Raw genomic sequence first — 24,357 nt, 5'->3', positions numbered from 1 at the left:
ACACAACTGTAAAATTCTTTATAGCTTGTCTATGGGTTCTGATGATTTTATGCAGGGAGGGGGGATAACTCGAGTTCCCTTATGTGACAGCCCTGTGAAATCTTCCGTCATCTCTTTCCAAATAAGCATATCACAATTCAGTGTATACCACACATTTCTTGTCAACAGCTGTATAATGAGCATTCCTTAAGCAAGTCAGCAGGACCTCAAAAAAACAAAAAAAAACAATGAAATGTTTCTATAGCAAGAAGGGGAATTTAGGCAGGTACTGCACAGTTATGCGCTCACTTCATTCATCCAACATATGCCTAAGTAAGCTTTTGTTTCCCTATATGCACTCAACTAATTTAGCCTAGTCATTTTCAGTTGTTTAAAATCATTGCATGGTACACAACCAAAAATAGCAGATCAATTTTGATAACAGAAACAGAGGAACATCAAACACAAAACAAATGAACATTAAGGGGCTGATTCACTAAGGGTCGAATTTCGAAGTTAAAAATACTTCGAAATTCGACCCTCGGATTGAAATCCTTCGACTTCGAATATCGAAGTCGAAGGATTTAGCGCTAATCCTGCGATCGATCGATCGAAGGATTTTCCGTTCGATCGAACGATTAAATCCTTCGAATCGAACGATTCGAAGGATTTTAATCCAACGATCGAAGGAAAATCCTTCGATCAAAAAATCACAGGCAAGCCTATGGGGACCTTCCCCATAGGCTAACATTGACTTCGGTAGCTTTTAGCTGCCGAAGTAGGGGGTCGAAGTTTTTTTTAAAGGGGAAGTACTTCGACTATCGAATGGTCGAATAGTCGAACGATTTTTCGTTCGATTCGTTCGATTTCGTTCGAATTCGAACGAATTTAACCAATTCGATGGTCGAAGTACCCAAAAAATACTTCGAAATTCGAAGTATTTTTCATTCGAATCCTTCACTCGAGCTTAGTGAATCAGCCCCTAAGACATGAAGTTTGTGCCTTGATGCTTACAACTGGGGTTTTTAAGGGGTTGTTTGCCTTCCAATGCTTTTTTAAGCTCAGTTGTTTTCAGATAGTTCACCCAATACCAAAATTGTTGCCAGTTTTTTTCACCACCCGGAGAGTGGTATTGAAACTAAACCAGAAATTGTATGTCAGGAGATATTTAAAATCAGTTTTTTAACATGAACAGCGAAAATGTAGTGAAGAAGAATGATACTTATAAATGTATTATTAGTGAATTAATTAAGAACAATTAATCCTTCTGCCCGGCCAAACAGAATCCAAATCTCCATATGCAAATTAGGGGCAGGGAGGGAAATCACGTGACTTTTTATCACAAAACAAGGAAGTAAAAAATGTTTCCCCTTCCCTCCCCTAATTTGCATATGCAAATAAGGATTCAGATTCGGTTCATTATTCGGCCAAAACTTTTGCAAAAGATTCGGGGTTTCGGGCGAATCCAAAATAGTGGATTCGGTGCATCCCTAGAAGAAAGTAAGATGCTGGACAGCAGGGGAGCAGTAGATGTGATCTATTTGGATTTTGCCAAAGCGTTTGATACAGTGCCCCAAACAAAACCAAACAGTGCTTCTAAACTAAGGGCTGTTGGGCTTAATGAAGTAATTTGCACATGGATAGGAAACTGGCTAAAAGATCGGGTACAGAGGGTGGTTGTTAATGGTACATTCTCTACCCGGAGTAAAGTCCTTTGTGGAGTCCCTCAGGGCTCTGTATTCATACCTCCCAACTGTCCCTTTTTCGGAGGGACAGTCCCTCTTTTGACAGCTCAACCCGCAGTCCCTCATTTGTACTGGAAAGTCCTTCTTTTCTCTGCACTGAACAGCCAGAAAAAGAAACAAAGTTTCTCACTCAATTGGCTTTTAGCAGAGAGCCCAGAACACCTAACAGGTGCAAATAAGATACTTTGTAACAATTTTGAGACACAAAAACACAGTTTAGATAAGGAGAAATATTTTCAAACTTTCATAACCTGCCAAATTTTGTAAAACAAACATGGTAATTAGGGGTGTGGCCACAGAAAGGGGTGTGGTCAAAAAATTGCTGCGCTACGTGCGGGAAAAATTTTTTTGACCCTCTTTTTACTTCCAAAATGTTGGGAGGGATGCTGTATTGGGTCCATTTTCATTTAGGTTGTTCATTAATGACTATGGGGAGGATATTGTAAGTAATGTATCAGTGTTTGCAGATGACACAAAACTATGCAGCCAATCTTCTTCAACTGCTTATGCACAAATTGGCAGTGGAAGATGGTGCCATGGAGCTCCGCTGCGCTACTCTGCATTTTAGGGTCCGATTTTTTTTTTTTACTAATGCACAGTGAGGGGAGGGAGAGGGTTTGGGTGGCAATGCCAGGCAGTTATGGGGGGCTTTTTTGGTACAGTGGTTTGGTTCTCTTTTAAATAGAATCTATTCTTGATCCAAATTTTCATTGCAAATGTTGGGAAATTGTTCAGCAGATGATCCTATATTTTCTGTGCACCTGGCTCTGGCCAAACGGCCTGTCGGATCCTGCTCTGATCCAGGTGATTAAGGATAGAACTGAATATTTCAAGGCCAATTTGGCTCACAATGAATGTTTCAAAATTGGTCACAGATCTGTTTTGCAATCAAGTTAAAATTGTTACATTTCTTTTAAAGCAATACAGGACACTCTGGCACTACATGTATTGTAACTGAGAAGCACTCTTTCTATATACACAACGTCCTTGGACTTCCCCCTGCTTTCAACATAGTACTGTAAACTTACTCTGAAAGCTTATGGAATTCTTGACAGTTGTGCTTCACAGTGATGTTTTAGGCGCAGTACTGTTTTCACTCTGTTATTCTGACACACTGTTCCTGGTGAAATTGGCTAACTATATTGGCCCTGGCTATTATTTATATGTTCTTGCGAGTAAAAAACAAAAAAAACACTAAATATATATATATATATATATATATATATATATATATATATATCATATATATATATATATATATATATATATATATATATATATATATATATACCTACCTTGTACACACACACTTCCTGCCAGTAAATTCTCTCTCTCTCTTGCTCACTATATATATATATATAATACACAAAAGCCATGAATATCCTGTAAATTATATCCTTATAAACGGTGAGTTCTGATGTCATCAGTTATAAACGGTGAGTTCTGATGTCATTTCTGTCACATGACTCATTGAAATTTGTGTATTATAATAAATAAAGTACCCCCAGTTGTAAAATATGAGGATATTAGAAGTTACCTCGGAGTTCCATGACCTGTATAAAAACACTCGGCCTTCGGCCTCGTGTTTTTATATGGTCATGAAACTCCTCGGTAACTTATAATATCCTTATATTTTACAAAAAGGGGTACTTTATTCACTATATATATATATATATATATATATATATATATATATATATATATATATATTTCCTGCTCCATTTACAAATAAACAGCTGCATATCAGCAGTATCCAGCTGGACATTTAATTAAACCTGAGGCCATGATACTGTAGTTGCGGCATTTGAAACAGCACTCTAATCCCTGTTGTGGTGTTGACTGGATCCCCAATCCCTGTCTCAGGGTGGAGGAGACAATACATTTACAGATTACTGGATTTTTCAGTTTTATGAAAGTATATCACAGTGAAAACATCAGTATGTAGAGTTTTTCTGAATTTTAACTATTTTATCTACCACCCTGAAAGCTCTAATTGAAAGAAAATTGTGTCCTATTTAACACTACTGTGAAGGCCTCCCTTACATGATTCCATAAACATGTGGAATGATTTTGTTCTGCAAACAAGCAGCCTGCTATTTATAGAATGTTACGAATGTGCCATAACTATTTCTTTCTTTCTATTTTACTGCCAGCAAAATGTTGAGCAATTTGCTGTTTTACGTCTTTGTGTGTATGACTAGAATTTTTGATTATGCCCATAAAAGTATTTTTCTCTCCATACCTTATCTCAAGATAAGGAATATTACTTTGAGGCACAAGGAATTTTCATATTAAGAAATCTTGATTCAGTCTCATGTAAGTGATTATAATTACTGGGGGTGCCTAACATTTTTGCACCCGCCCAAAGGATTATATCTTTCCTGGATGTGATAATAGGTGATAGCATATATGTGTGCCAAAAATGTGCAATGGCAGAAGTGATTGCAGTTTAGTCAAATGGCTCTGGTGTTTTTTCTGGCCTCTCTATCACACTTTAGTAAACAGATTTCTAAAACTTGTAGATGCTGGATAGTCTATCATTTTTCAAATAGTCAAGAACACATGAGGGTGCTACACTTGGAACTTGCTGGCCTATTGGTAAACCTGGTAATCAATGAATAATCTGACAGTAATTTGGCATTTTATAAATGTGGACAGTTGTATTCCAAGTAGGCCGAATGTTTAGCTTGTAGGAAAATTAGCCCAATTAGCCCAAATGTATGGTCAGCTTTGTTGTATATACAGGTACAAGAGCTGTTATCCAGAATGCTCAGGACCTAGTGTTTTATGGATAAGGGGTCTTTAGATTTACAGTATATCTCCATACCTAGGGGCACATTTACTATTAACCCTCGATATTCGACCCTCAAAGTAAAATCCTTCGACTTCGAATATCGAAGTCGGCGGATTTACCGCAAGTACTTCGAACGAACAATCGAAGGAAAAATCGTTGAATCGAACGATTAAATCCTTCGAATCGAATAATTCGAAGGATTTTAATCCATCGATCGAAGGATTTTCCTCCGATCAGAGGCATTCTCTAATCTCTATAGGCATTCTCGATAGACTTTTTTTTTATCTCAAGATGTTGTAGTCTTACAGATAGAATTCCTCAGCTAATGCAATAATAAGGCAGCTTTTCAAACATACACCAGTATCAATTTATCAGTATACCGTATGTGTAAAAATGTAAAAGAAATATATTCTGTATGATAATTGATGGCCTCCTACTTTAGTTTATAACAGAAAATAAATGAAATATCTTATAAAAAAAAGGTGTGTATTTGTTTTAAAGGTTTAAAAAACAGACAAGCTGTATTGGGATAAACTGTTCACTCTGAAAGACTGTTATTGGAAATTGCACGCCATTATGTATTTAATTAAATAAAGGTTAAAAAACCCTGTGAGAGCATAACCAAGTATAATGGGCACATTTCACAGAACTTTGCTGAACAATTCTTCAGTATTGTGTGTCTTTATATATTTAGCCCCAAGTCAATGACACAGCTCCCCAATCTAAGTCTATATAAGGATTTGTTCCTTGTTATACTTTTCTGTTTCCATCACACACACACTAAAGCACAACCAAAGAAGGGAGGAAAAGGATTAGTGTTTTAGAATACAATATTTTCTGGCATTCAGATGCTAATGCCAAGCCACCACATACAGTCACTTGTGCTCGGGACAAAGGTTTTATATTTATTTATTCAAGGGAATAAACCATAGGTAGATAATACTTGCTTAAGGGGTTTGTCCTCCCTGAAAAGAGGCAGACTGCCACATATCAAATGAATTCTCTGGGTGTTAATTTGAAACTTAGTTTAAACCCCAAGAGCCTTGTCATTTAAGGAAACTACCTACACACTGCCATTTAGTGTAACTTGCATTTATATTATTTTTGCCAAAGTGCATAACATTGCATTTATCAACATTGAACCTCATTTTCCAGTTTGCTGCCCAGTTTCCCAACTTAGACAAATCACTCTGCAAAGTGGCAGCATCCTGCATGGAACCTATAGTTCTGCCCAATTTAATATCATCTGCAAAAACAGAAATAGTATTTTCAATTCCCACCTCCAAGACATTAATAAACAAGTTGAAAAGCAAGGGACCTAATACAGAGCCCTGTGGTACTCCACTAACAACACTGGTCCAATTAGAAAATGTTCCATTTACCACCACTCTTTGTAGTCTATCTTTTAGTCATTTCTCTATCCAGGTACAAATACTATGTTCCAGGCCAACATTCCTTAATTTAACCAGTAACCTTCTGTGTGGCACTGTATCAAATGCTTTAGCAAAGTCTAAATAAATCACATCCACTGCCATCCCAGAATCGATGTCCCTGCTTACCTTCTCATAAAAAGAAATTAAGTTAGTCTGGCAAGATCTATTACGCATAAAACCATGCTGGCACAAACTCATAATATTGTGATTTGCTATGAAGTCCAGAATGTTATTCTTTATTTACCCTTCAAAAAGCTTTCCTACAACTGATGTCAGACTAACTGGACTATAGTTTTGCGGCTGAGAACGGGATCCCTTTTTGAATAGCGGCGCCACGCAATTTGCCAGTCTCTCAGCACCATGCCAGACCTCAATGAATCCAGAAAAATTAAGTAAAGAGGTTTGACAATCACAGAGCTAAGCTCGTTAAGTGCCCTGGCATGAATACCTGGCCCCAAACCCCAAACCTTGCAAAAATAACTGTAAAAGGCTATATTCCTAAATATCAGACCAGCTGGCCCACACCGAGAAATGACCAGAAAGTGGCCAGTAACAAGCATAGTAAATAGTAATAAAATAAGTAAAGATATTAAGTGCCATACACTAGAAATACAGTAGGAAAATGGTCCCTGTCCTGTACAGCTTACAAACCCAGCAGGTGGATAACATACAGACACAAATTGAAGGGAAAATGTAGAATTTGACTCTCTCATTCTTTCCTGATTGTCCCAATGACAATGCAATGACAGAAAAGTCTAAAACCCAATATTTTATAGTAAAACAAAGAATGTAAGGAAGAAATACTAGACCAAGCATATTCTAGGTTCACGAAAACAACCTGCACCATCTTAGAATAATGTGAATGACCAGCACAGTTCCCATACATCAAGCTTATAAACACATGTCTCATTTGAAGGGAAAATGGCCATAATTATTACAGGGTTGGGCCAAAAATTGTCACACCTTAAGTGGAGGTTCCCCAAAGATCCACTCTGGTAATTGTCCTAATATTCACTCAATATAGGATATGGGAAGCCACTCATAGCTCTACTGTCAAAAGATATCGAAGTTCCATGTTAGGTCTGCTTTCAATTTAAGTTGGATTTACCTAGTTACCAGGTTACAAGGAACCAGTTACAAGGTGTTTTAATGTCAATGAGAAATGAAGAAAATGAAAACTTATTCCCACCAGTGTCTCACCACTATCTCCCCCTCTTTGGTCACCATGCTACACATGAACGTATTTGGAAATGCTGTTAGCCTGGAGAGACTGCTTCTCTGTTTCTAAACTGGACGCAATTCGTCAAAGTGTGCAAATTCAGCTTTACTAGAACACTACAAATGTATGGCGATCCCTACATGGACATCACCTACAGTATGTCAGCAGTTAGATAATAATGTCGAATTTATTGAATGTTATGTTTTTAAAAAAAGTGCACTAATATCAATTTTGGCTAAGCTTAAATTGTAAGCTCTGTGGGATTTAGGGACCTCCTATCTGTTGTATTTTTAAACACTTAGAACTTAACCTTTAATGTAACTCTGCTTTATATTTTTTTGAATTTATAATTGTATTGAACCCTGTTTGCTCTATAAATGTATTGTTCTGCTGTACAGTGCTGTGTAAATAAGAAGAGCTATTTAAAAAAAATATAAATACATATGAATATAGAGACAACCAGAAGTCCTCATAATAAATCAGTAATATTCATCCTGTTTTCCGCTGACGTATTTCATATATCTATGCAAACATATTTATTGTATCTGCCAAACAAAAATGAATAACAGTGTCAAAGATACCACAATGAGTATTATAGCAATATTAGAAAATACAAAGCAAGATTACTTTTGAGACAGAAAACGTTTTTGGTTTGGTATTCAGATGAATGCTAGTTCTTTCTGCAGGATTCAGATTCTGCAGAATCCTAAGGGGCTGATTTATCAAAAATCGAGTTGGCAACTTGGCAGCTTTTTCTCCATTCAAGAATAAATTTGTAGAAAAATGTGAGCGTATTTTCTGAAACCTCAAATACATAGGGGTATATTTATTAAAGAGTGAAGTTAAAGATCACCACAGTCCACTAGAGTGAAATACTGCTTCTCTTCATTCATTTCTATGGGATTTTTAAAGGCGTATTAAAGTGAAAGTTCACCCTTTGATATACGCCTTTAAAAATCCCATAGAACTGAATGGAGAGAGGGGGTATTTCACTCTAGCGGACTGTGGTGATCGCTAACTTCACTTTTTGATAAATATACCGCATAGTTGGAATTCATTTTTTTTTAAAAACTCGCCAGAAAAAACAGATGCAGCTGTAAAAGCCGGCAATGTTGTATAGAAGTCAATGGGAATGTTAATAAAACATTCATGATTTTCAGCCTTATTGAAAATGAATTTGTTCACAATTGATTAAATTTTTATAGCAAAATAGGTTTGGCTTTGGTATAGAGTTCAGCCAAATCTTTTGCATAGAATTTAGATGCAATCAACCGTGACAGAGTCTTTCAGCACTACTGGCTAAGTTCAATGAATAGCCTACTGCCAGGTAGCAAATAAATCCTCTGTGTTTTATTGGTATTTCAGACCAGAGAGCAAGGACCAGAACAGCTCTCAATGAAGGAAGAGCAGCGGTGAAGCTGAAGAAAGTCACTCAGTTCTCTGCTTCATTCCCAGCAATGATAACAAGAAATTATGGGTTTAGAGCGCTGGAAAAAAAATACAATCAACCATCACAGAGTCTTTCATTGCTACTGGCTAATCAGCCAGGAACCATTATTAAGCTCAAAGAAGAAACTACTGCCAGGTAGCAGATAAATCATGTTTCATTGGTATTTCAGAGCAGTGAGGAAGAATCAGAACAGCTTATCCGAAACAAATACCACAAACAATTGTAACACCCAAAGTTGAAATTAACAATGAAGGAAGAGCAGTGGTGAAGGAGAAAGTAGTTTCAGTTCTCTACTTTATTCCTAGCAATGATAACATGACAGAGAGCAGGTAAGGTTTAGACTCTTTTCTTTTGGCAATTCTGTGGGAGGATGCTTAAGGCATTTTGGAACTGTGTTTTTGTGCTACTAAAAGGCACAGCATTTAAACATGTGACAATACCCTCATGGAAAATGGTTCTATGCAGTAACAGAATTACATTACTCCCACCTATGCAACACCTTTATTAGTAATAAAATAAAGACAAGTATTGTCAAAAACAACCAGTTGGTCTAATACAGGCCAGCATTGAATGCTACTTGTTTGTCACATTGATCTATAGTATACGACTGTCAGAAAGTGTAGCAGTATGTTATAATTCCAATCTAAAACAACTCATGACATGCATGCGTGCATACTCCCCTTTAAAAAGTGGATCTAATCAAGTTGCAAGAAATTGTGCTGGTTTATATAATGTGAGTTTTATCTGTACGAAAACTGAGATGCATGATATAAATCTTAAAATCATGTTCAGTACTTGTGTTTGATACATAAAGTATGGCAGGTCTATTGGGGTTAGGGCTGCTTCTTAGGACATGTCATGCAAGCATTTTCTATGAGGGGATGCTTCACATCACTGACAAAAGGGTTTGTTTACACAACACCAACATTAAAATGAAATTATGCCATATAAATTAACTTGCAACAGCAAAGACAAAAGGGCCAGGTACGGTGTGTACCAAATCTCTTCCCATGAATGATTTCCACCGAAACAAAAAAATTATGTACAACTGCCAAGCAGCTGGGATCTGGATCTGTTTATCGTCTTTGCAATCGTCAGCACATTGGTATTAAGGAACTAATGAGATGCTCTGCTTTAGATAAGATGCCTTTCTGCTTTTTTTCCTTTCTTTTCAATTAAAATAAAAGCAATTCTCCTAAATTTAGACATATACGTAACAAATGTCATGGTTCAGGTTCATGCTGCTGTTGTTTACTGAAAATACCTCAGTCAAGATGAAGTGCAGTGACACGAAACGCGTCAGACCTCATGGCGCAGGGTTTATAGTTTGTCAAGATGTTTAAATAAATAAATAAAGTTTTTTTACCGATGAATTGAGGAGTATGAGATTCCTTGAAGTGGATCCTGAGAGTGTGCTGTCCAAACATTTGGTGTAATCAGTCAAGATAAGCACTCATACTGTATGTTAATACATTAAGGTATGAAAAGTTGCCGAGTGCTTTGTTGGCTTATCCAAGAAAATCAAGTTAAGCATCTACCTGGTCAAGAATCCTTTTTACACATTGGTAAGCTTTATTGTGTCTAAAATAACTAATACTTTCTAAAATAATAAATTCCTGTAATAACAATTGTAGCAATTGCAAAAGGTGAACATGCTAAAGCTTTATAATAAAATAAGCACTGCAATAGTTTATTTTCTCCTCTGTAATTAATGGACATTTGAAAATATGAAAATATAAATGTATAATATTTTTCTATTTCTCATTTTTACCATGAAATGTTTTAGTCTTGTGTAACATCCCATTTACTGGACACAAATTTCTGTCACCTCCCACAGCTGCCTGTACTATGCTCTTTAGAGATACAACAGGCGGCATTGTCTAGTGCCTGGGTGGGGATAGGATTTGACTAAAAATTAGGGATGCACCGAATCCACTTTTTTGGATTCGGCCGAACCCCCGAATCCTTTGTGAAAGATTCGGCCAAATACCGAACCAAATCCGAAAAGTCACGCAATTTCCCTCGCCACCCCTAATTTGCATATGCAAATTAGGTTTCGGATTCGGTTCAACCGGGCAGAAGGATTCGGCCGAATCCGAATCCTGCTGAAAAGGTCAAATCCTGCCTGAATCCTGAACCGAATCCTGGATTCGGTACATCACTACTAAAAATTGAATTAAATAGGCCCAAAATGCAGCAGAAACAAACTTAGATTTGCTTGTAATTTCAACAGAGAAACAATTGTAAAAAAAGAACAATTGTTTTAGAACATGGATACTTAAAAAACAATACTCAAAGCAAAGAGAAAGAAGAAATAAGTCTCAGCTTTCTAATATAAGACATGGCACCTTGATTATTTTACCACATACAAAACATTATGTACAGACAAAAATCAAATGTTCTTGTCCATTTTAGCTTCAATGTCTCATAAGGGAAATGTGTGTTGATACAAAATGTTATAAGATTATTACAGTTAGACTGTTACAGAAATGCATTACATCATAGTTTTATTTTTTGGCTGGAAGTGCTAGGCCACACTAAGTAAGAATATTAATCCTTGCAATATGGCCATCCATAGACAAAAGCTTTACAAAACCACCACATATACTGCAAATGCAACTAATAGAAAGGTTTCCAGAAATGTGTTTATAGCAAAAAAAACTTCCTTCCCCCCATTTTGGTAGCATAAATATTGACTTCAAGCATAAACCATATTGTGGAGAGAGCAAAGACACAATGACTTAATATTTATTCAGTTAAATAAATATTTGTATTTTAAAAGCAGTACAAAGAAATGGCTTCAGCCAGAGAAATGACACACATGCAAGTCTATGCACATAATTATGTACAAACAAAACTGGGGCATCAACACCACTAAAAAGGACATTTATATAATATTTATAAGTTTAACAGTTTAAAAAACATCTCTCAGTTAATTTATCCAAAACATAATTATTATCCAAAACATCCATTATCCAAAAACATCAAGCATGCTCCAAAAACATCACAATGTATTGTTTAAAATACAATACACACTCCAACGTGGTCCTTGCTGGAAGTCGAAGTTTTTTTTGATTGAATATGGCCATATGCGATTGAAGTAAATTCGTTCGATCGATTAAATCCTTCGATTCGAACGATTTAATTGATCGATCAAATGATTTTCAAAAAAAAAACCTTTGACTTAAAAGCGTAGCCAAATGTTGGCTATGGGTTCTAGGAGGTCCCCATAGGCTAACATAGCAATTCGGCAGGTTTAAGGTGGCGAAGTGTCGAAGTCGAAGTTTTTTAAAGAGACAGTACTTCAATTTTCGAATGGTCGAATATTCAAAGTATTTTCAATTCAAATCAAAGTCGAATTTGGCCTATTCTGGTCGAAGTACCCAAAAATTGCTTTGAAATTCAAAGTTTTTGAATTCGAAAATTCACTTTGAATTCACTTCGACCCTTAGTAAATGTGCCCCTAAGTGTGTGTGTCTGTATTTCCATATTTGCGTTGTTCTTCACATGACAGGGAACAATTAGAAGATCAATGCGAAAAATGGTAACTCTGTTACACACTGTTTGCACTCTTGCGTCTTCTGCATTCCACCTAAGGTATATACCATGATTTGATCTCTTGCAGATGCCAAAAAAAAAAAAAAAATATATATATATATATATATATATATATATATATATATATATATATATATATATATATATATATATATATAGAAAGAAAGACCAGCAACACCAGGGTTTTGCAAAAAATTGAAAAAGTGTTATTGCATATGTATCCGACGTGACGTTTCGATCCCTATTGGGACCTTTCTCAAGGAACAAAAAATTGAAAAAGTGTTATTGCATATGTATCCGACGTGACGTTTCGATCCCTATTGGGACCTTTCTCAAGGAACCTTGAGAAAGGTCCCAATAGGGATCGAAACGTCACGTCGGATACATATGCAATAACACTTTTTCAATTTTTTGCAAAACCCTGGTGTTGCTGGTCTTTCTTTCTATATATATATATATATTTCCTTACCGTGCACCCAGGTATTGTTTCCAAACGGAGTGCTGTCCACAACTCAAATATATATATATATATATATATATATATATATATATATATTTGTTTTTTTTTTTTTTTTTTTCTAGAAACAGTGGCAACCTTTTATGAAGCCCTCTTCTTAGCGATGAGTAATTTTTTTCACCAGGCACGGATTTGCTGTGAAATATAACCATTCACAAATATTTTCAGTGAAGCAATAATTTTGTTGCAAAAAAAGTGGTGACAAAACACCCATTTACTTTAATATATTTTGCACTGAAAAAGTCACTTCTAAGAAATATCTAATATAAGTAATTATAACTGGACTTGCTGAGTAATCATTGAAGATGTTTCACTACTCATCCGAGCAGCTACTTCAGTTCACACTGACTGGTGTGGGAAGTTCTCGGTATATAAACTTATATTACAAATACCATGACCTGGATGAATGAGAATCTTCATAGTCATACTGCTAAGAAATGTCTCTCAGAGATCACCTGACCAGCAATACTACAGCTCTAACTGTACCAGGGGGAAGTGTGGAAGTAAAAGACAGAACTTTGTCCAATTAGTTGGCTGCTTTGCTCTAACATGTATGTATGCCACTGATTTGTGTGAACCATGAATTGTATGGTCCCAAGCCTTTAGTTCTGAAAATGGTAATTTGTTTAAGATTACCTAATTGCTAATTGTACTACCTGTACTAAAAAAAAGTGTATTTTTATGAAAATTATTTAATTACATGAAGCAGGGTTTTACATATGAGCTGTTTTAGGCAATGCATTTTTATAGAGACCTACATTATTGCGGTTATAGTTTCCCTTTAACGTCACCATTGGAACGGCATTTACATATATCATTTAGACTCCTTGCTCTTTATTTTAAGCCACAGTTTGACTTTTGTAGTGAATTCAACTTTTCAGTGGAGTAAACCCTCCCTCTTATCACTAGATATAATTCACGAGAACCCTTACAAAGGGAAGATTTGTAAAAGCAAACACAGAGAAGCAACACAAGAAAATCTAATAGCAGTAAATATTTCTAGAACTGAAGTTATATACAGGTATATGCACAAATCTGCTGACAACCACTTATAGCTCATCTAAATAGAAAATATGCTGTCTATGGCAGACACTACTGCTGGGAGTCATACACTGCCTACTACCACTATGATCTCCAGCAACCTGTTACAGAATACTATGATTTGTAGAGAAAGACAGCTGAAGATCTCTGATATGAACCAGTGCTTCTGTTTTATGACAAGAAAGTAGAAAGAAGCAGATGGAGCATATTTGGCAACTATGAATTAATTTTATTTGTGGTTACTGTAACTTAACAGCACTGTTTGCTCAACACAAGCCACTAATGGGGAATGTTTATTGCCAAGGGCTCATTTATTAATCAAGGATTAAAAAAAAGCACTTAGAGTTCAATTGGAGTTGAGTCTTTTAATTATATGTGGATTGAAATAATGAAAAGCTACATAACAGACTTGTGCTGCATTATATAACATATAATTGTGATAGTACTCCTAAACAATAGACACTGCTTAAAAAAACAATAGACACTGCTAGTTGTGTATACTATTAATATTATTATTGTGTATTATACTGAATGTACTGAAACAATATGTTGACTAGTGATGGGCGAATTTATTCGCCAGGCGCGAATTCGCGGCGAATTTGCGCGATTCGCGAAAATTCGTGGAAAAATTCGCCGGCGTCAAATTTTTTTTTCCGAAAAAACGGACGCCGGCGTCCAAAGCGGCGAATCGCGCAAATTCGCCGCGAATTCGTGCCTGTCGAATAAATTCGCCCATCACTAGTCAACATATTGTTTCAGTACATTCAGTATAATACAAAAACGGGCGCCGGCACCGTTTCGCAAATTTTTCGCCACACATAGGGGAATATTCTTAAAAGGTGGCTCAAGTGCAAGAAGAATTACTAACTGCACATTGGCCGTTATTTTTTTTCCAGTCGTATCACATTATTCATTATGCTCTCATTCCTCTCAAATAAGATGTATCATTCTATGTGTTAACATCCCATAATTGTTTGCATTATTATTGCAAATAATAGAATGTGAGAAGTTGTATTTATATGCCCCTCCTCCTTATTCACTCCACACTTACTAAATAAGTAAGTAATGAAAGTATCTTATTGGCAATTAATTATAGGTGAGTTTCAGATGATGCAATAAAAAGATGCTGCACAGTTCTGTGGTGTGTTCATATAATGGTGAGCCAATTATGTAACCAATAATAGGAACATAGTGGAGACTATGTCAAAGATTGTTATCGGAAGAATTAAAGAATTAAATTATAGACATTATAGAGATAATTTCAGAGGTTGATAAATTAAACAAAAAATGGAAAAATTAGAATATCGAAATTTATCATGTATTGTCTCTTTAAAAATTTGACATCGACCATTCGCCATCTAAAACCTGCCGAATTGCTGTTTTAGCCTGTGGGGGTCCTCCTAGAACCCATTTGGAGTTGAGTCAATTGGTGGACTTTGTAAAATCAACATTTCTTTTTTTGGAAAAACTCGAATCAAATTCGATCGAATGTTACTTCGATTCGTATGATTCTAATTCGATCGAAAACTGACCTGTTCGTCCCAAAATATCCTTTGATTTTTTGATAAATTTCAATTGCTCTTTTTTAATTTGAATTTCGAAGTTATGGGAGTTCAAAACAACTCCCATTACTTCGAAAATTCGACCCTTGATAAAACTGCCCCTTAGTATCATGTATAAAGTTGCTTAGAACTGGCCATTCTATATCATATTAAACTTTAACTTGAAGGTGAACCACCCCTTTAAGCAGACAAGGGGTCTATCTATCTATATATCTATCTATCTTGTGTGTGGGTCTTTATCAGGTTCCAGCCCTATGGTAAACACCCTTTTATCAGCATGAAAAAATTCTTCCTTAGTTTATTAGATCTGTAGGAGAATCCTGCATTCAGATTTTCAGTAGACTGAAGTAGATGAATCCATCATTCCTTTGTAATCAAGTTATAATACACTCAATAAACCATTATTTCCTATTAAAAATTTCATAAACCATGCATGATCTCTAGATGTACAGCGTGGGGAAGCTCTCAAGACTTTATTAGTTTTTTACTGTATTTAAAGTTTCTTTCTATCTTTACAAAGCTTTCTCATAAGGCATTCCTTTTGCATTATGTTTTATGGACCCTTGTAAAAATATTTACAACAGTAAAGGCAAAAGGTCCTTACATTAAACTGGATTTGCAGAAAATACACGAAACATAATGCCTGTCAATGCTGTGCTGTTCCACTGTAACAATGATAGATTTCAGCTTCAGGAAAATTGGAAAGTACATTTTTTTCAGATTAACAGCATATGTTTATATACAGCATTGTAAAATGTGTTCCTGTATATGAAGACTACTACTTCTCTTTTTAAAGGACAAGGAAACCCCGATTCATTCAGGGGCCCAATGTGAGTCCAATTGCAAATATTACAGGTATAAGATCCATTGTCCAGAAAGCTCCGAATTACAGTACACCATATCCCATAGACACCATTTCATACCTCCCAACATTTTGGAAATAAAAAAAAGACAAAAAAGTTGCCGCGTTTATTTGTTTTGACCAATCCAATTTCTGTGGCCACACCCCATAATTACCATTTTCATTTTACAAAATGTGGCAGGTTATGAAAGTTTGAACATATTTCTGTTTTTTTTTTCAGTTACTACAGTTTTGCTAATGAAGGTGAATTGTCCTTTAAGCTGTAAAGCTGGCCATAGACGCAAAGATCTGATCATACGAATCGAGGATTCATACGATTTTCAGACCGTGCGCGGAGAGTCCAGACATTTTTTGTCTGATGGAGATCGGTCGTTTGGTCGATCGGACAGGTTAAAAGATTTCTGTCGGCTGCCGATAATATCTCTACATGTATTGCCGATCGTACCATTTTTTAGTGGGAGACTGTCACTAGTTTTTATCGGACATAACTTTCGTATGATTGCTGTCTGGGGCAGAACATCGGCTGATCTGTTCTTTTGTACTTTATTTGATCTTAATGGTTAGTGGCAGGTCGGGAGATGGGGAAGTCGGGCGAAGTCACAGTTTCCCCAAGAGACCTGTTTTCTTATATTGTTACAATTACTTATTTGCTTACCGTTCTGTTTTCTTATATTGTTACAATTACTTATTTGCTTACCGTATCTTGAAATTGTTACAGAAGTATCTTATATTCAGCTGTGGCTGTTCTGGGCTCTCTGCCAAAAGCCAATTAAGTAAGAAACTTTGTTTCTTTTTCTGGCTGTTCAGTGCAAAGAAAAACTGGACCAGTAAAAATGAGGGACTGCGGGGTTTAGCTGTCAAAAGAGGGACTGTCCCTCTAAAAACTGGACTGTTGGGAGGTATGCATTTTAATCAAATAATTTTAATTTTTAAAAATAATTTTCTTTTTATCTGTCATAATAAAACAGTGCCTTGTACTTGATCCCAACTAAGATATAAGGCAAAACCAGCCTATTGGGTTTATTTAATGGTTAAATGTTTTCAGTAGACTTAAGGAATGGAGATCCAAATTACAGAAGGACCCCTGCTTTGGAAAACCCCAGTTCCCTAGCATTCTGGATAACACGTCCCATACCTGTATTTTCGTTGGCTTGTACATTTTATTCCTAAAAGGAGCACCAGCCTGGAGAAAAAACTTCACTAATGGATTCACTTGAGTGTGGCCTTAAATAATAATATATAGCACTGCTGTCTGCACAGTTATTTGCAACAAAATTATTGCATTTTCTCTGTAATAATAAAACAGTACCTTGTACTTGAGCCAAACTAAGATATAATTACGGTAATTCTTATTGGAAGCAAAACCAGCCTATTGGGTTTATTTAATGTTTACAGGTTTTTCTAATAGACTTAAGGTATGAAGAAAAGATCCATTATCCGGAAGGTCCCAGGTACCAAGCATTATGGATAATAGGTCCCATACCTGTACTACCAGGACATTGATGACATTAAACCATATTATGGGCTCTCTAGACACTGAATAACATGATACCTTTTTTAAATTATCCGTGAAAATCAGAATCACAACACAGATACATTACAGTTTTGTAATGTTGCAAGACAGAAAAAAGGGTAATTAAACGAGTCATAGACCACATTTCCTTCAAAATGGCTCCAATAATGCCTCATAGCCGAAAAAACACAAAGCAGAAGTTGCTGCAGTGTCATATGGGATGTGCTATGCCTGTGGAATGCTGGCCCAGACATCTGATTACAAAGGGAAGAAAGTAAGCATACTAATGCAATGACTGATTATCAGTATTCCAGAAAGAGCACATAGCAGCCAAAAATGTATATAACGTGCTTAGGAACAGATTTCGCAAACTTAAAGGATTTCTTTGGCTAGACTCCAAAGTCTCATTGAAAGCATCCAACCGAATAGAACTACAGGATATGCAATTCAGATTCCAAGTACAATCTCATACGATGTGTGCATATATATATATATATATTTATATATATATATATATATATATTTATATATATATATATATATCACTGCTTTTTGTTTGATGTGCAGTCAAAAACAAATGTACAGTTTTGCAGGCAGGACCAGCACGCCTCCTCTTTTATTCAAATACAATTAGTGTCCAATGTTCCGATCCCAATTAGGACCTTTATCAAGGATAAAGGTCCTTATGAGGACTGAAACGTTGGACACATGGTATATGAATAAATATTGTCTTACTTATTTAGAGTGTGCTGGTCCTACCTGCAAAAAGAGAAATGGACTCTATGGGAGATGGCTTTTGTAATCTGGAACTTTCTGGATATCAGGATTACAAATAAGAGATCCTATACCTGAAAATATATTTTGTTTGCACAGTATTTTAAAAACAACACAATGAACCATTTAAGCTATTCTACCATGCCACTGCAAGTATACCTGAATTCAACTATTTCCAAGGACAAAACAATGTTATTAAGGAAGCAGATGTTTTTGTATGTTCCACTTCCAGTGGAAAATGCAGCTGCTCCTAGAATCCTATTTCAATACAACTGATCTGCATAGTACCGAGCAATTCATACTTCATACTAGCATGAAATTCACTTAAATCAAAATACAAGAAGTGAATATGAAAATACTAGTAGTGATTTTTTGCAACAAAAAGTGTGGGAGATATGTAAAATATAGGTCATGAGCCCTGAATTTGAGAAACACAGGGGAGAACCCTGCACTGAATAGTGAGTGCATGGTTATAAAGTAGTGATATAAAAAAATCAAAAGACCATCACTCCAGATGTTGAATCCCAATAATCTTCTATTGAGATGTAGGTTCCAGCACCTGTAACCTAGACACCTGGGTGGGACAGATTGTCAGTATTGGGCAAGAGGGGATATGACTGTTCATGTTCCTCTTAGCCCTCCACCTGCTGAATACTGTGGATGCTTGCTGGGGAGCCTGGGACAACAGTAAAGAAGAGTTCCCTAAAGGAACCGGTAAAGAATGGTTCCATAAAAGAACCATCGAATATGTCTGTATTTGATCGAATTTGAATCATACGAATCGAAGTAATAAAAAAGAAAGTCCACCAATTGACTCCAAATAGGTTCTAGGTGGTCCCCCATAGGCTAAAACAGCAATTCTGCAGGTTTTAGATGACGAATGGTCAAAGTAGAATTTTTAAAGAGAAATAAATTTCATAAAATTCTAATTTTCTATTTTTTTTTCAAATTCGAATCGAATTTGGACTATTCCCTAGTCAAAGTACACAAAAATTAGCTCGAAATTAAAAACATTTTTTAATTAGAATTTTCACTTCAACCTTTGATTAATCTGCCCCTAAATGAGTCCTACCTCTATGTGTTTAATAAATATGTGATTATGGCTAAAAACCTCTGTAATCAATTATCTTGACTGTTTGCAGTAAGAGAGGTGTAGTTCGACAATGTCATTCCCTTACAGCACACAATAATATAAGGGCCCAGCTCAGAGAATGGGTCACAGTGTAACCATGTTCTTTTTCCTGAGCTGCATAAACACTATAAATAGACACACACATTGAGGAACACACTGATTCACGACAACATTGTCCGATAATGCCAATTTTGTAAGCATGCAAGCAGTTGCACAGGTGGTCAAGTTAATTTCACTGGACAGTGTTCTACATGACCACATTGTAAATTAATGACAACACAAGCACCATTTTGTATCACCTCAGAAAATAGAGAGCTACTCATAACTCATCAACTGCCTATGTTGTGTGTAAAACCCCAGGGGCTACAGCAAATCAACTCAAGACATCTAGGATTTATTGAACAACTTCTGAACACTTTCTGAACACATTTTGTTCACCACCATATGGACTGTATGCCTCATTCATTATCCTTCTAATCACAAGCTAAGTCAGACGGTTTGATACTAAACAAATGTTCTGATCTACAAACAATTCATTAAGTTGGTGTTTTTTCTAATAAAAAAAAGAACCAGTTTCACATGGCCTCAATCACACTTTACAAAGTGGTCCTCTAATAAGCATGAGGCTTATTAATTACATCCGCATGAAAGTTAAGACATGCAATTAACATACAATTCTGATGAATGTAAACTCTTTCCATACAAATGAAATCTGACAAGTCACACGGTAATCATATGTTCATCACTCCTTAAGGATGAATGAGGATGTGAGGGACTGACTCCTGGGGTCGGACCAAAACTGCCGATTGTAACATCTGTCAAATCCCCAGAAACATATCTTACTGTGTACTGTGACTACAGACAGAGTTGCACACTTACGACAACAATGAGCCCACGCAATAGTACCAAACTACATATTTCCACACACAAAGCCTATTAACAAGGTATATATGTATAATAATATATAAAATAATAACACACAGATGTACCGAAACACTAAACCTGTTTTTACATTCATAAATGCACAAACACATATACCGAATTATTTGATAAGATATGCAGACTATTGCTTATTGAGAAACATTTTCAAAATGCATTTTATATAACAAACTATATAGATTAAATGATTTGCATCAAATTCTATTACAAGGTTACAGCGTTATAGGGCTAGGTACAATAAGTAAAATAATTTCACTGTATTAGAGCTACCTACCTCTTCTTCTGGAAGGTTGATCTCATCTGGGGAGCACTCCTTTTCTGCTATGTTGCTGTTCATTGTGGTCTCTTGGTAAGAAGCTTGTGTGAATGTCAGCCAAAGTCTGCTGGGAAGTGCTGGAGACAGACTGGAAGTTTATTTCAAGCAGTCAGGTTACTGGTTAGTTTAATGAAAAGCATATCATAAAGATCCAAAATAATATAACAAAGCTCTTGCTCTTTTCTATTTCTTTCTGAAAAAGTAAAATGAGGAAGTCTGTGGTTTGTACGAGTGATAAGAAAAGAAAACGAGGGGTGAGAGAGGAAAGGGGGATTGCGAGTGACTGTTGGTGATTAGGGTTAGGAGCAGCCTTTGCTTTCTGAAGGGGAAGGCTTTAAAAGAACTTCAGAGCCGGGAGTACAAAACTCCCAGTTTGTGGGTGGGGAGCTGCTCTGTTTAGAGAGCAGGGAGGGCTGGTGAGAGAGAAAATCAGTATCGGGTCCAATTTCTTTTAGTTAAAAAATCAGCCGTGCTTGAAAGCGTCTTCAGAAATTGACGATTTCCAGACAAGGTCAAAGGGTGAAATGCCGAGAGATAGAAACTAGGCAGGAGGGTGACAGAAAGAGAGAGTGGGGGCGGAAAGCGAGTGATAAGCAGACTGTATGCTTGTGGTAATAGGATCACTTACAGTCCGAATGTACCTTCATGTTCTTGGTGCAGCCTGACACTCTTCATATTATTTCAGTTTCTTGTCCCACAGCTTAACACTTTCCCGTTGGCTTACACCAAAATGCGTTATACACAACATACGAACCAACAATGTTGGCACGCCCTTATCCATGTATTCTTCTTGCTGTTAGCATTCCACAGGGAATAGGCAGCTTAAAGGCAATGGCAGGGAAGGAGATGTGAGCCTGTGGGAAATCTGTGCTACTACAGACAACAAATCTCAAAACACCAATCTCTAAACTAGCATTCAGATTGCAGCATGTAAAATTGGGTAATGGCAGACAAGGCAATTTGTCACCTGTTGGAAATCTCAACTACAGTGGGCAGCAAATCTCCTAAAAATACCTGTCCCTTCACTAACATTCTGACTGTGGAAAAATGTCTTCTTTCACATCGTATTATATCCATGATAAACTGGGTGGTTCGCATTCAAGTTAACTTTTCGTACATTATAGAATGGCCAATTGTAAACAACTTTTCAATTGCGCTTGAATTTTTTTATATAGTTTTTAAAAAATATTTTCCTGACTCTTTCCAGCTTTCAAATGGGGGTCACTGCCCATCTAAAATATAAATGCTCTTTAAATGCAGTGATACAAATGTAAGTGAAGGGGCAGGTGTTTTCAGGATATTTTTCTGCTGACGAGGAGATTTGTCGCCCACGAGAAAACGTTGCTACTCATGGGCGGCAAATCTCTTCGTCTGTTATGCCCTTATAATTCCTGGGTAGCATTCACTTTAGGGCAAGGCCAGACGTGGCGTTTTTGCTGCGTTTTTACGTTGCGTTTTTAAAAAAGAACAGCCAGGCGTAAATACGCATAAACTGCACTACCACTGAAACTAATGGAAAACGCACTATGGCAATTCACACAGGGCACTTGCAAGCTGAAATCCGACACAGGGCCATGATAGACAAGTAGCGCATATTTCCTACAGGTGACAAATCTCTTGAAAAATGTCTTCTTTCACATTTTGCCATGTTTTAACCATATGTAAAGTGTTTTTATGCATACCAATTCTATGTTAGTAAGGCGATGGACACAAAAGCTTTTGTTAGAGGCTGTTTTAAGCCTGCATAATTGGGCTGACCTCAGCCTGTGTGTGACTGCACATGGGCTGATCAGATTCAAATCAGTAGAGCAGGGCCACTGAGCAGATCTGCTTCTCTCAGCCTGCAAAATAACAGCCGCTGATCAGCTGCTGACAACAGCCTGTGTGTCCATAGCATGAAGGGAGATGTGTTTTCAAAAGTTTGTCACCCAATAGGAACAAAGATTTACTGTGTTTGACAAAGCCTGTCTGCTGTTGCCCTTATTTTATTATTAACATGTATTTATATAGCGCCAACATATTGCGTAGACCAAGCAAACAAATATGCCATGTGACAAGAAATTTTCCCTTCTAGACACTTAACCATTTAACCGTTTAAGGAGTCGAATAGTCGAATTTGAGTTCTTAACCCTTTAAGTGCCACAGAACGTAGAATCTACGTTCTGTGGAAAAGTAACTTGAAATGCCACAGAACGTAGATTCTACGTTCTGCAGCACTTCCGGGTTGTGGAGCGGAGGAGCGTCTGTTAGAGCCGCTCGCTCCGTTCCGCTTCGATCCCCTGCCCCTAGGCAACGAGCAGAGCAGGGGATCGAGTGGCCCCTGGGGCGCGATCGCCCAGGGGCCCAAAAGCAGCAGCAGGCACGTGTTACTTACGTGTCCTGCTGCTGCAGCCTGCACTGCGCCGTTGATCTCCGCCCCCACAGCACAGGAACACGAGGATCGTCGCAGATGTCTTCCTGGGACCCCTCCACATCGTGTGCAACAGTCTTCAGCGACTTTTTCAGGTTAGTGCAACAATTACACACACAAACACACCAACACACACTTATTACAGTAATACACACTTAGATTCACACTTACACACACTTACACATACATTTTTGGGGATTGGGGGGGTCACTTACACTCACTGCACTTACACACATGTGCACACGCACACACGCGCACATAACATGTAATTTACCATTTGTACACACGCACACGCACATACATGGCATTGTGGCTTTTTTTTTTTTTTCTTATCGCATCGTCTCTTTTTTTGGCTGAAAAAAATGTTTTATTGCCATTACGAATAGCGTATTCGCTAACCGTACTGTGCAATATCTTTTGTATGTTATTTCGGTGATTATATTGCAATTTTGGGTATTTTGGTGCATTTTTAGCCATTTTATTGAATTTTTAGCCATTTTATTGCATTTTCAGCTCTGCATATGTTGTGTTCACTTGTTTCTAGCCGTATAACCTGTTTGGCCCAGCTAAAATATTCAAACTGTGATTCTGACGGCCGATAACACTATTCTGGAAAAAAAAACATTGATTTTTGTGGTTTTATTGGATTTTTTTTCATTTCACTCTTTACTGCCTTATTTTGTTTTGCCTTGTAAATTTTATCTACTATATATCCATTTGGGGGTCTCTGTGCGCCACATAGTTTGGTATATCTATGCATATTGGGCATCAAAGTGTTCCGTAGACCCCTGGCGTTCATATTTAGGATGTTTTATGCTGATACGTTACGAAATGTGGGGCATATAATGGGGTAAAATTCAAGCTTTGTGACGATTTTCAGAAATTTGATAAAAACCGTTATGTTCAGCATTGCTTTGCAGTTTGGCAGTTTGTAGTAGAAACACTTATTGACCCATATTGGATTCGTCAGAATGTGTACTTTCTGAAAATATATGGTTTTCTGGGGTCTCTGTACTGTTAGGGGGGTCTAATGTCGCATAATACACACACCAGGTGCTTATATTGCAGCAGCCAGAGCGTCAGCTGTGAAAATGTATATACACTATTGTCATT

The 24,357-nt window shown here is 36.8% G+C and overlaps 1 protein-coding gene across 3 annotated transcripts in view; it reads right to left on the bottom strand.

The window, feature by feature from the left end:
* rbpms.L (RNA binding protein with multiple splicing L homeolog) overlaps positions 1-21,385 on the bottom strand; it is a 137,726-nt gene extending 116,341 nt beyond the window's left edge. The window contains exon 1 of one of the 3 annotated variants that reach the window (XM_041574877.1): positions 20,793-21,385. In XM_041574877.1, the coding sequence (XP_041430811.1) occupies positions 20,793-20,855 (63 nt within the window). In that variant the 5' untranslated portion in view covers positions 20,856-21,385. 3 annotated transcript variants of the gene reach the window in all.
* Positions 21,386-24,357: the final 2,972 nt, after the last annotated feature.

This window comes from Xenopus laevis, chromosome 1L (genome assembly GCF_017654675.1).
Source record: "Xenopus laevis strain J_2021 chromosome 1L, Xenopus_laevis_v10.1, whole genome shotgun sequence".
NCBI lineage: Eukaryota > Metazoa > Chordata > Amphibia > Anura > Pipidae > Xenopus > Xenopus laevis.
This window is presented reverse-complemented; position numbering and strand designations above follow the sequence as displayed.